This window comes from Malania oleifera, chromosome 9 (genome assembly GCF_029873635.1).
Source record: "Malania oleifera isolate guangnan ecotype guangnan chromosome 9, ASM2987363v1, whole genome shotgun sequence".
In the NCBI taxonomy this organism is placed as follows: domain Eukaryota; kingdom Viridiplantae; phylum Streptophyta; class Magnoliopsida; order Santalales; family Ximeniaceae; genus Malania; species Malania oleifera.
The window spans coordinates 91497976-91516030 of NC_080425.1; the positions used below are offsets into that span (position 1 = coordinate 91497976).

The window sequence follows — 18055 nt, forward strand, 5'->3', positions numbered from 1 at the left end:
TGTGCAGCGACCTCTTTGATACTCCGTCAATCTAGCAAAGACGGTAAGCTCATTTTCTAAAACTAGGTCGAAAATTTCCTCTCAATCCACACAAAACACTTTGTGACTTGACATGGCGAAGGAGAAAAGAGCGAGAGATGCAAGAGGAGGGAGGAAAGGTAGGATCAGGGGGCAACGAGGAGAAATGGTAAAGGGATTAGAGCTACCGAAAGGAGAAGAGAAGAGATGTAAAGAATGTAATGGTTGCAGCTAGGAGAGGAGAAGAGAGAAGGGAAGTAGGGTTAAGGTGAGAAGAGAAAGTGGGATCAAAGAGGAGAAATTTCAAGTTTGAGTTACTTTTGAGAGAGGTTCTCCATGGTCGAGGGAAAAACGGACGACAATGGGGAAGGTAGTCAGTGAGAGAAGAGGTGCTGGCGAGAGGAGAGTTATCATTATAGCCGAGCTTTGTTTAAATATGCCATGTTATTAAACCTTCTATTTTTCATTTTCAATAGAAAAAAAAAAATAGAGAATGTTAAAAAAATTATAAATAGGATAAAGCATACTACCAGGAGAAAACATAAGAAAAGGACAGAAAAAAAAGAAGGGAACAAAAATAGAAACATAAAAAAATTGGACTGACCACACCATCCAATCCCACTGGGATTCCTTAAAGCAATCTCCACTACAATGACCAATCAAAACAGCCCGCAGCAAAGAAAGTAAAACAATCTTCTTCAAATCATTTGTAAAGGCGTAGAATGACCAGTAAAAATACAAGCATTTATCTCCAAGGATTCATTCATGTCAGGGATTATGAAGTGTCTCTCTCAAACAAAGAAAAAAATTCACCCTCTATTCTTTCTAAAACCCAAATTGAAGGATTTCTCTTTTATTTGGACTGTCCTCCAAGAATCACCTTCTCCTATGACTATCAAAAGCCATGATACCTCAAAAATCAAAGAGAGAGAGAGAGAGAGAGAATGTTGGTCCTATTATTATTATTATTAACCTTCTCCTATGACTATCAAAAGCCATGATACATCAAAAATCAGAGAGAGAGAGAGAGAGAGAATGTTTGGTCTTATTATTATTATTCAGTGCAACACAGGAAAGCGCCCTCTTTTTGTCATCCCTGCAGCTTTCCAGACTTTGTATTGAACGCATGGCATAGCTAGGACCCTTCAAATGCTCTCCCAAAAAACAAAGAAGTTGAAAAGTGAAGAAGGAGAAAAAAGAACAACAGTGCATGAACTGTTTTAGCTACACATTGAGACAGCCCTACAAATCTATGACAAAATGTTGGTTATGAAAGAATTGCAATAACAGTTTATGCATGGGATTTTAAAACTTCATCTCAGCTAGGTTTAATACTAAATGGAGTTTCCATTTGAGTACATCTTTAAATGATAGAGAGGCGAAGGAACTCTTTCTTTGTCAGTGTTATTGACAGGAGGCACAATCAGTTATGGGGATTAGATTCTTCATGATCTATTCTTGTAAATCTTTTTTCGAGCGTTAACTAAAACTAAATCATCCTTTCCTCTTCGCTGTAGTATTTGGTGGACTATCTGTAATGGATAACACCAGCAATTTATCGCACATTTGGAGCCCTTTGAAAGTGTTACCCTGGATGTATGCACCTTTTATTTTCATAGCTCAGAATTTGCATCTCATTCTTTCTTGCTGTTGCTCTTTCTCTTGAAGGATTTGGAGTAGGTTGTATGGTGTGTCTAGAGAGAACTGGATTTGCCTAGGGATGCTGGAGGACTTGTTGACAACATGTTTTAGCAAGATGAATATGGGTTGGCTTTGGGGAGTTGTGGGTTTTTTGCAATTTTTTGGAGAATTTAGCTGGAACAAAATGTACACATTTTTACAGGGCAGTAGGTCCCTTGTCTTTTATTATGGGAAAGGATTCATTATTTGGCTTCTCTTTACTCTTCTGCAGCTGGATTTTTTATCCAAAAATAAATGGTTGCAATAAAATTTTTGTTTTAAGAGATTTATTATTATTATTATTTATTTTTATTTTATTTTTAAAAAAAGTGATTTAAGTTTGCCAGCCAAATTGAAATTGTGTGAAGATACTTGGAAATTCAACCAAAATAATAGATCTCAAAAAAATTTAGAAAGGGAATACAATATGATACAACATTGTTAAAAGGGGGAACATGATATAACACTAAATGGAAGAAATCAAAACTTGAATGACAAGTACACATATTTTACATGTGTAAAATGAGGTTAGAAGCAATGCATCAAAACATAGGTAAACAAATACTTGAATTTTAAGAGTAATATAATATAGTATAATATTATTAAAAAGGGCAACAAAATATAATGAAAAAAAACTAGGCTAACAAGTACACAATTATATCATATAGGTGTAAAATTAGGAAAACAACACACCAAAAACAAAACTCTCCTCATACACAGGTCAACAAATTATTGAGTTGTAGAAGGGTAAACACGAATATATATATATATATATATATATAGCTGAATTGCACAAAGGCAAAGGAGGAAATATTAGAACATAAACAAAAAGATGCTTTTTTATGCATACAGATGCATATCAACATGAAAATGTTGCATAACAAGGGGTTAAAGTCCTTATGCATATGGAAATAAAAAAAAATTATTGAAATTTGATTCCCACAAAAACAAATTTCCATTATTATGTAACATGCGTTTTAATAATGTGAAAAATTCAAAACCAGAATAAAACAGGAAAAACAACAGCATAGTATAATGACAGTTGTTCAATGGCTAATAGTAGGGGTGAGCAAACAGTCGGTTCGGTGAAATTCGGCTAATTAACCGAATTAACCGAAAATCTCGGTTAACCATTTCCATTAACCAAACCGACCGAATAAGGGCTATTAACCAAACCTCGCCCGACCGAATTACTTGTTCGGGTAATTCGGTTAACCAAATTTAACCGAAATTATTTAAAATTAATTATTAAAAACAGAATATACTTACAATTTTTTTACCATTTTTTTTTTTTAGGAGTATGAAGGCAGTAGCAACTCAGGGGCATAGATTGATCATTCTAGCACAAAATTTTTAAAAAACAAATCCATAGAAAAACAATTCCCATTTGTAGTCCTCACTAGTTTAACAAACTAATCAACTTGAAAGGCATATAGATGATGTCAATAGCACGCAATGACGAGAGTTACATAAATAAGTTGGGCCTTGATGCCTTGTATGTTGTCTTGAGCTTTCTGGTTGGAGGCCTAAACACCTTAGAAATCAAGGGGAATTTGATTTTTGAGTTGTGAAACTGGTTGGTGCTCTTCCTCTTGCAAAGCTTTGCAGGAATGGTGGCTGTCTTGATAATTTGGATGCATGGAAACCTCACCCTGCGGCGTGATGCCATTTCAGTGTACATTTGTTCAACAGCTCCGTTAAGAGTTGTCTCTCTGTATTCCTTGTACATGTTGTGATAACCAGTTCTGCTCTGATACCGCAGCCATATCCCATAGTTCTTGATCTTGGTGGGATTCTTCTCAAAAATCTCATTAATGGCAAGGTCCATTGCTCTTCTTAACTTTCTTCAGCTTCCTCAAAATATACCAGAACTTGGATCTGGCGTGAACTTCATTGGTAGCCCAGAGTTTCATTCGGTAGATCTTCGGATGCTCATGTGCTTCAGAAGAGAGTGCTCTCCCCACCACCTGGTACTGGTGAAACCTGAAGGCAACCATTTCTGCACCAATTCTACATCTGCCATTACCCAATTTAATTAATTATTAAATCGGTTAATCGATTAATCGAATTTATATTTCCTATTAACCGAACCGAAATCCGATTCACCGAATTTTGGTGAAGCCCAACCGAACCGACCGACCCGGTTTTTTTGCCCGAACCGAACCGACCAATTTCGGTCGGTTAAATCGGTTAATTCGGGTTTCCCCGAATTATGCTCACCCCTAGCTGATAGCAATGACAGCCTGTTGGCACCCTATTCTGTCTGAGGTCAATTTAGCCAAATTTGCAGTTAATTCTTAATTATTCAAGCACATAAGGAGCAAAATGCAAGTTAAGAGAAATTAGTTAAGACAATCACATCATTCCCATTGTTTTAGCATGCATATTCTGGATCTCAAACACTTTTAAGCTACGATTTCATGTTTTAAGGCTCTTTACCCACGTTTTTGTTGGAACCGGAGAATATCCTTAGTCCATTTAGTCTTCTTATTGAGGATAGTATGTGAGGATTGCCCAAACACCCTTAGAAAGACAAGAAAGGAAGCCCTTTTGTTTTAAAACACACCATTGCTCTATAAAAAGAGAGCTACGGCAAGAAAGACACGCTCAAATAGATTGGAGAAGGCATGCTCACTTTGAGAGAGAGGGGAAAAAAGGCTTCACATTGAAGTCTTGGAGGAGATACATGTGGGAGAAGAGGACTCACATATTCAAGGGCGAAAAGAAGAAAACAAGCTTGCATATACTCTCAACTCTTCTTAACATTTATTGGCTTTCTATTGGTATTCTAGCTCTTGGAAGGTGGAAGACAAGGGATGCCTCTTACTCTTCTTCTTCATGTTCTTAATATGATGTTAGCATGGCTATATTTTGAAGTACCCTTAAATATTAATTGAATGTTTGCTTCAAATCTATGTTGAAGTAGAGATCTTGTGCCCATAGGTTTGTTATAAGCTCCAACATTTTTGCTACACAATTGGTTCAGAAGTTGTAGGCTTTGTCCTATGCTTTCATCGTGATCTTCGGGTCATAGTTGGATTAAATTTGTGGACTTCATTGTGTGTTAAAGCTGCAATTTTTATGTCATATTCATGTTTGAAGAGTGTCCCCTACCCCATGTTAGTGTTGAATTTGCATGATTCTTCCATGATCATTTAGGGTTGAAGTTCTTATTGGAGACACACAAGTTCTCCTAGTGTTAAAGTTTTAATCTTGACAGGGCAGCATGTTCATATCACTGTTTAAGGGATTACAGGAGAAAATAGGAGAGGATTGAAGGATTGAAGGACGGGTGTGGTTTGTTAGGTCTAGGTTTGTTCTTGGGGATGACTCTCTTGCAGGGGCTCCAGCAACATAAATTGGCTGGCAGTGGTCATAGGACCCTCACACAAGGACTCTAGAGGGTGATGGTGGCTGCAGCAGCAACCAGCGGTGCTAGCAGGGGCAGCAGACAACAGCCACCATGGCTGCAGCAGCTCAGCAGCATGACTGTTTGAAGGGGATGGGCTGTGCAGGATTTTCTGGCAGCTGGCCTCCACTAGAAGGGGTCATTGGAGGGAGGCCAGCTGAACAGTGGCTATGGCGACGGTCGGCGAAGCCAGTGACAGCGGTGGAAGTTCAACTGTAGCACTAGGGTACCATTGGGAACCCTAGTTTTTATGAGGAAGATACTGACTTCCCGCACAGATTGACTGGTTCAGCAGAGCAGTTGACTGATCTGTTACTTTTTTTATTCCTTTTTAATTTTTTTTAAATGTTGTTTTATTCTTTCTGTATTTTGTTTTGAAATAGATCAAAGACCATTAATTTTCTAAAAATCCTACAAAAAATAAAAAAAAAATTATAAGTTCATATTGTGTATGTGATTCGTAATGTTATTATCTTCTATTATTTGCCCTTATATTATCACCTAAATATTAAATTAAAAAAAAAAGGAGAAAATATGTTTCAGAAGGCCAAAAAAAATCTTTTCTTTTCTGCGACTTCAATAATTAGTACTAAATGATTATTTACTACTGTTTATTGTTATTATAATTAGTTTACTTTAATTGATTTTTTAAAATAATTGAAAAAAAAATACATAAAAGTTCAGAAAAAATCTTGAAATTTTTTCCAAAAAATAGAAAAAACTCTCCTGATTATTTCTTTAATTTCTAGGGTTTTGGAGTTCTTAGTGTTTGTTCCCATTTTGAATTTGGGTTTACGTTTTTGTTAAGTCCAAAAGGAAAAAGGGAAAAAAAAATCAAGAAAAGAAGTTGCCTTGTAAATTTTCCTTGTTTTTATTTCCTGGTTAAGGATATAGAACCCCCTTCAAGTAGAAAATTAGAGATTCAATGTGTTTCATTGCCTTCAAAAGGTTAGTAAGCATGCATGTGGTTTTGTTTCCTTTAGAGTTTATGGTTCTTTCTTTGTTTGCTACTACATCTCACTTTAGGTAACTTGTTGGAATGTTTCCTTTGAGTATGTGATTCTTAGTGTCATGACTAACCCTTGCATCATTTCTCTACACGTTATGATTTATTTCCATGAATTCCATCTTGTCTAAGAATTATAAAAAAAAAAAAAGAAAAACCCCTAACTTAACTAAACCAAAGACGGAACATGAAAGTGGCGTGATAACGCTCTCTTGGGATTCTCAAGATGAGGGAACCCCATAAGTCCAATTAGATACCTGATGGTCATAGGGTGGAACGATACTAAGGAAAGTAGCCTAATTAAAAAATGAAGAACCGAAAATCTTTCTTTGATTAATGTTTGAACATCTTGAACTTATCACGATATCGTTTGATAGGATGACTGTCTAGGGTCCACTAGTACCTTCCCCTCATACAATCATACTATCAAACTTCGCCCTGGTACCGTAGACCATGACTATTGAATCCTTGGACCTAGGTTTAGCTAAATACTAACTATTTAGTAGTAATCAAGTGAACTTAACCACATCTAGGTCAAGGTTAGTAGTAACCTCGTAGAACCTAAAAAGAGCAAATAAAGATCAATAATCACATTTGGATCGCTATCCCCATCAAGGCATCGAATCCCTAGTCCACACGTGTTCACACAACCAATACTTTAACATGCTTGATTTAATGGTGAAATAAGAAAAATCCCCACATGTCGGGGAAGGGGAAGGATGCAGCACACACAATTGATTTGTTATCAACATCCTAACAAGGAGAATAAAAATATATTAAATTATAAATATAGATTCAACGAACAAGCCTTAGCCTAATTGACAAACTCATGACCAAGACCTTTTATAAATTCCTCATTCAGCTCCCTGCAACTACTGCTTCGGCTTCCAGTTTGCTGCACAATATCTTTCATTGGCTTGAAGTTCATACTAGGGCAATTTTTTTTATAGGAGAAAAGAATTATATTAACCAACTAAAAATTACAAGAGGGGAGAACAAGATGTCCTCCCAAGAAGAAAATGAATATGCACAAGCATTGCCAACCAATCCCTAACAAGATCAGGCAGTGGCAAATCCCTGAAGACCCTTAATAAATAGAACCATAGAGAGGCCAAAAGGGCTGCTTGATCCCATAGCAAAACCAGGAAGGTTATGAGATCACTGAAGGTCTTGATTCCTTTCAACCCACAAGGTCCACAAAATAGAAAATACTGCACTACACCATAGCACTTCCCCCTTCCTACTCTTTCCAAGACCCCAGTATGTCACAAGCAAAAAATTGCCCCCAGCCTAAGGTGACGCCCAGGCATAATTAAAACAAGAAAAAAGGGCAGCAACAAAGCAATGTAGGAAAAGGTGAGCACTTGTTTCACAGGACTTGTGGCACATCATGCAAATAACTGGATTGAAAGTCTTGTACGGCCTTCTCAATCACGTGTATTAATCCTATTCTAAGTCAGAATCTAGATAAAGTTTCAAATCTGGAACAGAACACTAGCCTTCCAAGCAATGTAGCTCCAAGGAAAACAATTGAGTGTGAATGATTTGAGAAGGTGTAGAAAAAAGGATTCGGTGGAAAATAAGTCCAGACGAATTGCCATCATCCCACACTCTCTCATCTACCCACCTGGACTGAACAAGTATTAGGGTCATTTTAAAGCTTAGAGAGGCAAAACAAAAATACACGAAAGGTTTCTTAAGAAGATTAACATCAGTTGGGCAACTTTGATAGCTAAGAATTATATTGCAATTTGGATGCAAGTTCAAGGAGTAAAAACCCCAAAATTAAAACATCCCGCGTTTGAGTGGAAAAACTGTACAGTTTACCATTTTGTTTTCCCTAATCTGTGGTAGGAATTGTTAGACCAAGTGATGTAAGATGCCCAAGTGAAGGAAGGGCAGAGAGAAGAAATAGAGGAGATTAAAAAGTAGGGGGAAAGAAGAGAGAACACAAGGAGTAGAGAAGAAAAGAGGGGAGGTGTATTGTACAGTTAGAATGCATTTGTGAACTTTGAATTAAACTTTCTGTTGACCCCAAGAGATTAATTTTCATGATAACAGAACCTCTGTGTTGTGTTTGCACATTCAAATTATGGCTTTAACTCAAATTATTTTTGCTAGATGAGTAGCTTGCACAGAAGCATAAGATCATATCAGTAGCATAATAAATCGAGTTATTGTTGAACAGACAGAGCAATTTTGCTCCTCCTCATGTGGAACTCTATTTTAAATAGATTTATTACTCGAATTTGAAAAAATGAATGCTATACAATTCCTAAACTAATTCCTATTGATTTTGAATTGTTTGCAAGTATCTTTGAGCTTGTTGAATTTGGACAGCTCATGAGGCATGAAAACAGTCTCTTTGCAAAAGTGCAAGGTAAGGCTGCATATATAGACCCATCATGGTCCGCCCTTTCCGGGACCCCGCATACACGAGTTTTGTGCTCCAAGATGCTCTTTATGTTGTTACAGTCATTTTGATAGAAAAAAAGAAAATTTCAGTAAAGAAGAAAGAATATTCAAAAAATAAAAAATACAAAATCATCCTAAGAAGAGAGAACAAATGAACAAAAATTACGGTCAAATGCTATAGATCCAAAAAACACGCCACCTTAAAACAACCTGCTGCAAAAGCCCACAGAAGGGCACATACTGAGTCCAATCTCAGTGCAATTACCAACTATTTCATATATTTTGTTCATAATTTTGCACAATTACCAAAAAACATGCCACCTTATGTTCATATATTTTGCACAATTATTTTATTCAAATTTGTAGTTCTTGTATAATTTGAAAGTTTAAATCATGATAAGGTAAAGTACCTATATTCTTGGAAAGCCGTCCATCAATTCCAATGTTCGAGTGAACACACTTTTTGTCTTTACGGAATCTAAAGCTTTATATCAGCTAACAGTTCAAATTCATAATTTCTGCAGGATTTATGCGTGTATGACTGGAAAGGAAGTACGCTTAAAAGAAGGGACATGTTGAGAAATTAATGGAATGAAAATTAGACCAAATCTTCCGTCAATGGCTAGAACAAAGCCTATAAATAATCTTGGCACTCTTTTTGAAGATTCTATTGGGCAATAGTCAGTTTTCTCTAAAGCTTATCTATATGAGCAGACTTTAGACACCATAGGACAGAATATCTCTCAGTAAGCAATGTCCTTCATAAAGAACAACAAAAGACACTTCATTAATTCTTATAGCAATACTAAATGAATCACTGATTCTGCATACAGAACACTGTAGTATGTTTTACAACGCTACTGATCCTCCACCAGGAATATCATCAAACAACTTAGAGATTGTTTGGAACAACTTATGCAAAAGTGTTTTTCAGAAAAAGTGCTGATAATAAGTGTTGAAAATATAAATGGTGTTTGGTTGCATTTAAAATAAGTGGAATTAGGATACTTACTTTAATTAGAGGGTGTTATATGATTATTCACAAATATATTTCAAATTAAAAATATTAACATTTTCTAATTAACAATTTCATTAATAATTATTTTAATTATTCTTGATTAACATTTAAATATTTTCTATTAAATAAAAAAATATAAGATTATTATTTTTAGCTGTCAACTAATCGGTCAAGGGTTCGAGTCTAAGAAAACAGCCCATCTGCATAAAAGCAGGAGCCTTGTGCAAAAGTGTTTTTCAGAAAAGTTGCTGATAATAAGTGGTGAAAATTATAAGTGGTGTTTGATTGAATTTAAAATAAGTGGAATTAGGATACTTACTTTTATTAGAGGGTGTTATATGATTATTTACACATATATTTTAAATAAAAACTATTAATATTTTTTAATTAACAGTTTCATTAATAATTATTTTCATTATTCTTAATTAACATTTAAATACTTTCTATCAAATAAAAATATAAGATTATTACTTTTAGCTGTTCGACTGATTGGTCAATGGTTCGAGTCCAAGAAAACAACCTCTCTGCATAAAAGCAGGAGCCTAGTGGCCTGGGGACTCCTTTTTATATCACTATAAATTAATTTACGACAAAAAGAATATTATTAATTCAATTAAATTTTAATTTATTTAATGTTAATTTAAATTAAAAGATGGTACTTATTCATTCCAGAATTGAATTTATATTTCATTAATAATTAATATGTCATAATACATAATAAAATAATATACATAATAATTTTAAATATATATATTAATATTTCATAATTAAAATTTTAATTGATAATTATATTAATTTTTGTAATTAACATTTAAATAATTTATACTACTTAAAATAATATAAAAAAAATATTTTTTAATTAACAATTATCTTGTTATTATTTATATTTATAACATATGATTATCACACTAATTTATGTTAAAAATAATATTAACAAATAAATTAAAGTTTTTACTTTGTTTAATGTTAATTTAAATTTATAGATGGTTCCTTTTTATTCATCCCAAAATTAAATTATATTTCATTAATAATTAATACGTTATAATATATAATAAAATAATTTATGATTATTTTATAAATATTTTTAAATTAATATATTTAAATTAACAATTTAATTAATACTTATCTTAATTTTTATTTTTATTTAAAATTTAAATATTTTTTATTAAATAAAAATAATATAATGTTATTTTTAACTAATAACAAGCTTGTTCTTAATGCATATTTATAACATATGATTATCATATTAATTTATGTTAAAACATACTATTAATGAAATTATTAATTTTAATTTTAATTAATAGATGGTTCTTCTTCATTCCGAAATTAAATTATGTTTCATCAATAATTAATATGTTATAATACAAGATAAAATAATATATGATTATCTTCTAATATATTTTTTAAAATGATAAAATAGTCACTAAAAGTTCTAGTATTTACAAAACTGACCCACCTATGAACAGTGCTGCATACAAACGACCAAAAAGCTATTTTTCGTTACTTCTTAAAATTTACTTTTAAGTTCTTAAAAAAGTGGTTTTGGAAAAGCACTTTTTGCAGTAAGTTCTTGTTTGTAAGCATAGCCTTCTACCCTCTTATGAAGCTCAGTCCTGCATAATGCTGCCAACCGCTATTGAGTATCCATGACCTTTATTCACATACCACCAATTATTTATTTATCACGACGTGAATCAAGCATATGTTACATGTTGGATCAAGCATCCACTGTGATGTTCAATTGAGCATCCGTTGTGTGTAAATGATCAAGTATCGATGTGCCAATGCATAAGTATTTTTTATCACACATTAACAAAATTCCTGAGGGTCTTGAGAGTGGATGTAGGTTACTGGACCACTATAAATCCTGTCTGTAGTTGTCTATATTGTTTTGCTTGTTTCAATTGATTGATTTGACTGCTTTCCCACCTGTTGCCCAAAATTTTCCTATTTCCTACCCTAGTCTACTCTATTTCTTCTCTTGCCCCCTCCCTTCTCTTGGTTGTCCTACATCAACACATCAAACACTACTCATTTTCAAATGTTACTGATTCTGCAGTATGGTATGCATAAACTGATGTATAAACAAGCTATTATCAACCATCCAAAGGATTAAACAAGAAAAATCAAATCATAAGCAAAACTTTTTTCACAAAGAATGACCTTTGAATGTAGCTTCTTGGTTCAACTGAATACTCATTTACTGTTCCGTACACATGCTATCCTTAAATAAATTCCATACTTCGATTATGGGGAACCCTTTTCTTGCGGTATATATAAAAGATTATTTGTGATTCTTGGTGAAGTGTGGGCATGTCCAAAGTTGGTAGAGAAGCTCTTGAGCATTTCTTTTAATCAGTTCTGGGAAGGGTAAGGAAGCAGGAAGATTGTGAGGGTGTATTAAATGTGCTGTTTTATGTGGAAGGTTGGAGCTGACTGCTAGAATATTTTCAAGAGACGGTCATTAGAGCTACTTTGGGACAGGGTGCGGTATTAAGCAACTGTTTGGGCTTACAGTGCAGGGTACTTCAAGGCTACTACTTCAAGGATATTAATCAAGATTGGGCAGCACTAATTAGATGATTGTATTTTTTATTTGTTTCTTTTTTCTCAAGGACTCCTTGTCCTCCTTTCTTGCATCCTTTTCTCTTTGCTCTCTTTAAAAATTTCTTTTTGTATCCCCAAAAAAAAGTATGGGAGAACACTAATCTAGTATTACACCACTATCTTAACCCCCTCCCCCCACCCCCCAAAATGAATTAATAAATAATAAATGTATTATGCTGCCATCAATTTGCAGGGATCGTGTATCAGTAGTTAGCCGTAAGGCTTACATTCTTTTGCAGATTTTGTGGACAGTATTTACAGTGATCTCCAACAATCTGCAAGTACTAAGTTTTCTTTGCATTTGGGTACTGCCACCTGAGAGTCTTTTACCAATTCAATCTGGACCTTTTGGGCTTGGATGCTTCCCCCTTGGAGTTTAATAATTTATCATGTTTACTTATCAAATAATAATAATAATAGGTCATAAGCATCTCAGCATTTTGGCAACATAAACATGCATTAGAAGAGACAGGACAACTGGTTATCCAGATAAATTAACCCACAAAAAAAGGGTTCAAAGAAGATTGCCATGAACCATATGTCTTCAGCCGACTGGAAGACCAAGCCCAATTGATCATTTGATAGGGCATTTACAAAACTTCAAAATGATGCAAGTAAAAACAAATAACAGATGAGGAATATGTCATGTTTGGTTTACGAAATGAAATGGGATAGGAAAGTAATGGAATGAAAAATTGAATGGACAGAATGGTGAAATCAAATGATAAATTCGAATTCATTCCCTTTAGTCCATTCCATTCCTATGAACCAAACGCGTTGTAATTGCATTTGCAACATAAACTAGAAAACGCAGACTAAGAAAGGATGATTGTGAACTTACCTTTGACTATTGTCTCCAACAAAACTGGACAAATTGTGTCAGAAAGGATCTGTGAAGTTCTCTCTAAATGAGAGTCATTCATATCTTGCAAGAAGAATGCCAGGCATGGCATAGAGCAACATTCACTGCAAGAAGGAAGCATCACTCAAAAGACAAAATCTACTAAAAAGACACATAAATCTAAATACAAGTGAAATGAGATGCAGTATGCACACGGACAAGGATATGTAAAGAGAATAACAACATCATGTTAACTACAATTGACAGCTATGATGCTGAAACATGCACTTGATTCAGCTCATCACTCAGGGGAAGAGAGAGAGAGATGAATTCCTAAATTTTCCACAGGTTAGATAAAGTAGAGAAAAAGGACATGTCTCATCCATGTCTTTTTGTGAAGCTTTTTATGCACAAATTATTCTCCTTCAAGGATTCAAAAAAATCTCTCAATTACCTAATAAGGGGAGCTTGTATTGGTGGGGCCATAAAGTCCTATGAATCAATAATTTCAAAATTGTACCTGTTCAATGCCTATGCATTACAAATGACAAAATAATGCATATGCTCTGCATAAAGGTATGAAAATAGGTGCACAAACACGGACCTCAAAAACCAAGAAGATAGAGGGTGACAGGGGTCAACACAGTTAATGGGGGTAAACAGAAATAACACATACAAGTGAGACAGAGCCCCAAGTTCAAAGAAAATGCAGAACCACAGAATCTTCAATTTTGTAACATGCTTGGCATGACAGAAAATCTTCTTCACAAGTATCCTTAGAAGATAAAACAAACAACAACAAAACCAAGCCTTAGTCCCACTAGGTGGGGTCGGCTATACGAATCCTTTTTCCGCCAATTTATGCGATCATGGACCATTTCTTTTAATAGATTCAAGGATATTAAATCCTTACTCACTATCTCCTCCCAAGTTATTTTAGGTCTACCCCTAACCCTTCTATTACCCCCCACAGTAACTAAGTCACTTTTCCTCACAGGTGCACTATGTGGCCTACGTTGTAAGTGTCCATACCATCTAAGTCGTCCCTCCCTCACCTTATCTTCTATAGGAGCTACACCTAACTTACCACGAATATGTTCATTCCTTAATTTATTTTTCAACATTATACCACGCATCCATCTAAGCATTCTCATCTCGGCAACTTTTACTTTTTGGATATTATGCTTCTTCGTCGCCCAACATTCGGATCCATATAGCTGGTCTTATAACTGTCCCATAAAACTTCCCTTTCAATTTTAAGGGTATTCTATGATCACAAAGCACACTTGAGATTCCACAAAAGATATGCAAATTAATCAGAAGTGTGAACACCATCAACTCACTTGAGTTGTGAGATGTGTTAAAAGGAAATTAAAAATAATAATAATAATAATTGTGCATAGTCAACAAATTGTGTGTTGTGAAGAAGATAGCTTGGAAATCCCTGTAATCCCATCAGCTATCAAGCAAGAATTCACAGTAACCCAACCCACCCCACTCCTCCCAGCCCCAAAAAAAATTAAAGAAAATAAAAAGTCCAATTCTCTATTCATGTTTTTTCTCCTCATGACATTAGCCAACCCATGGAACAACTTTGAATTACAATCATCCTCCCTGAACCATTTAAATTCAGTCTTTTACCTCCAATTCCTCATTTTCATAAAGATCACCTCCTTTAACTTATTTTTCAGCAACATCCTCTTAATTTTACCACTCCAAAGTTCCCCTTCTTCTTTCCTACACAACAGCTCATCTAGATTGTTAATTCTTTTTAACCCTAATATCCCCAAAAACTTCTGTGCCATACCGTTTAACACTTCTTTAGGATGCTTGATTTTTTCGTAAATCTAAAACCTGAGGGGGAAGTCTAGGTGCATTGGTAGAGTTGTCACCGTCTGACTTGGAGGTCACAAGTTCAAGGTGTGGAAACAGCCTCTTGCAAAAATACAAGTTAAGGCCACGTACTATAGACCCATCATGGTCCACCCCTTCCCCTAGAGGTGCATAGCTTTGAGCACCGAGCTGCCCTTCTTTTAAAACCTTCCCAACCCTTCTCAACATCATCACTCCAAGAACTCCTACCCAAAGACTATCGAGCCACATATTTCTGAATCTAAACGATCAAGGTCCCCACTTGATCTTGCTATACTCGAATAAAATAGGGAAAATGGTTCAATAATAGTTTGGACAGAACCACCGGAGGGCGATTAGGAAAACAAGGACAGGCCTAAGTGATTGGCAACGAACCCCCCAACCCAAAGAATAAATAAATAAATAAACACCTAACCAGCAAAATAAAGCTATACCTAAAATTAGATCCCTAAATTCATATTTCCTAATAAAACTCTACTAAAATTATGCATACCCAATGTAACTCTGCCAAACCCTTTATTCTCCCCAAGAAATCTGACCACATTAAAATCTTACGCTAGAACCCACCAAGAATAACAAAAACCATACACAGCATATAACTCATCCCAAAGTAGGAACTAAGAGCAGGCCCAGTAGGACTAAATCACCAGACCTACAAAAACCACCACCACCCCCCAAATTTTCACCTCCAAAAAAAGCAACAAAAAATCCCCAATGATCCCTATTTTTCACTTCCAACAAAAGTGGAAAGGACAAGAAAACCACTAGGCTGTTGATTCTAAAAAATAAAGTGAGTTCCTATATAATCAGCCACTCCCTAAGAGGGGAAGAGCCTCCCACGCCTTACACCTAGCCTCCCAAATACTTCAAAGCAACCCCCCCCCCCCCCCACCTCCAACCAAAAAATAAAAACCCACCCTTTCAAGTTGGTTACTGCATATATTGTGCATGTACATATTGTACACCCTTTCAAGGATGTACTCCATATATTGTGCATGTTATGTCTCCTACACATCACATTGTGTGGTATCACATTAAATTATAATCAAGGGGCACAAAGTATTGCAGGTACGTATCCATTTTACAGAGACTCCACACACTGTAGGGGTTATGTATTATATCATTAATGATAAAGGCAAGGAAATGGCGGAAATGAATCCAGGACAGTAATGGCACTATAGTTTAGAAATGCTTTCAGACAATAACAGTATTACATTAAAAAGACAAGGCACCCCACATTACACTAGAAATAATGAGTTGAAGTCCAACAGTAAAGTCCAATAAACAACAAACCTGACAAACAAAACTACCCTCTTGAAAAGAAGAGCAGCCTTTTTCTTCCTTCTGTATGAAATGATGGTTTCTTGGCACTTTTGGAGAACCTCAGGCATGCTTAAATTCATTTCCTTTAACAAAATCTGATCATTACAACACAAAGTTACCCATAGAAAAACTAAATTAGTTAGGCAAAAACATAGTATATCTGAACTAAAAAATTACTGCAGAACATACACTGAAGAAAAATATATATATATATGTTACCAACCTCATTGAGATGAATGTGACCAACAAGACCCGCATTGATTTGAGAACATTGAGATCCAGATTGATGTTTTTTATATCTGTATGCAGCAAAGAATGTGACCTTTGAATAGCAAATCGAAACCACATTATTGTTAAATATACATCTCACTGCCTGGATAACCAACAAAATACAAATAATATAGAGAAAAGAGGTCACACTTGTCAGCAAATTCAACTTGGGTTTTTCCATTGGTGACAAAATTGCAGCAACTTGATAGAAAGGAAAAGACAAAACTTTATTGAGATAATTCTTTACATTCATTCTACTCTCTTTATGTTTGAGGACTTCTTGTCCCCTTTGTTATTTTTTCTCCTTGATGTTCTAACAAAGTTTCTTCTTTTATACAAAAAAAGAATGGAGGAAAAATAACACAATCAGTGCTTAAATTACAAGATCTTCACCTATAATATCAATAGGCATAACTTAAAGGGGCCCAGGATTTCTAAAGTAAGAAATAAACATTAGAGAAGAGGTAGAGAATTTCAAACAAACAATTAAGACGATTAAAATGGGAGCCAAAGCGGCTATTTTGAAAAATATTGGTGTCACATGCACACACATATGATTAAGAAGTCTAAGACAAGTACCTCCATAAATGCCCAACCACCAAGTTAAAAATAAAAGCTTCTCTAGTTTAGGGGTCAAATTGGAGAGACAAGAGCTTACCAAGAGAATTCACAAATTTTATACATTTTATTTATATATAGCATACTCTAGTATCAAGATGGTATTAGGCCAAGAGATAATAAATATCATTAGCACTTATGCTCCTCAAGTAGGCTTTACAGAAAATCTTAAGAGACAATTTTGGAAAGATATGGATAGTATCATACAAGGCATACCAGGGATTGAGAAAATATTCATAAGAGAACATCTGAATGGGCAAGTTCAAAGGGATGATAAAGGTTATGAGAGGATACATAGTGGATATGGATATGGAGACAAAAATGAGCCGAGGAAGATGATCTTATACTTCGCTAAGTCATATGATCTTATTATAATGAATACTTGTTTTAAGGAGAGAAAAACATTTAATAACCTATAAAAGTGGACAAAATAGAAGACAAATAGATTTTTTTAACTAGAAGGGTAGATCGTTTATCATACAAGGATTGTAAAGTTATTCCAAGTGAAAGCCTAACCACACAACATAGAGTCTTAGTGTTAGATATATGTATTAAAAAATTGAAGAAAAAGGATAAAATAAACTAGTGTAAAAAAACTAGGTGGTGGAACCTAAAGAGAGAAAATATAATAAAATTTAAAGATAAAATGATCAAAAATGAGGATTGGACTATAGAGGATGGGATAGATACAAATACACTTTAGACGAGATTAGCTAGCTTCAGTAAAAAGATAGCGAAAGAGATTTTAAGCGAATCAATGGGAAGATTCTCGAACAGCAAAGAAAGTTGGTGGCGGGATAAAGATGTCCAAAAAATCATAAAGACAAAAAGAATTTGGTATAAAACCTAGCCAAAATGTGCAAACATAAATAACTTTGAAAAACAATTGTGGGTCAATATCGAGTGAAGTAGAAGCCTCCTTCTATCAACATGCGAGCTTTGTTGTGTCTTTGATACCTCTCTATTCAATTTACCTTG

General features: G+C 34.7%; 1 protein-coding gene and 1 pseudogene across 3 annotated transcripts in view; both read right to left on the minus strand.

Moving 5' to 3' along the window:
- Nucleotides 1-18055, minus strand: part of LOC131164229 (DNA-directed RNA polymerase V subunit 1) — a 77321-nt gene that overhangs the window by 15079 nt on the left and 44187 nt on the right. For all 3 annotated transcript variants that reach the window (XM_058121261.1, XM_058121259.1, XM_058121260.1), the window contains 3 exons: nucleotides 16413-16488; nucleotides 16160-16284; nucleotides 12995-13119 (listed from right to left, as the gene is read on the minus strand). In XM_058121261.1, the coding sequence (XP_057977244.1) occupies nucleotides 12995-13119; nucleotides 16160-16284; nucleotides 16413-16488 (326 nt within the window). The remainder of the gene's footprint in view (nucleotides 1-12994; nucleotides 13120-16159; nucleotides 16285-16412; nucleotides 16489-18055) is intronic.
- Nucleotides 3029-3695, minus strand: LOC131164231 (large ribosomal subunit protein eL20-like; annotated as a pseudogene).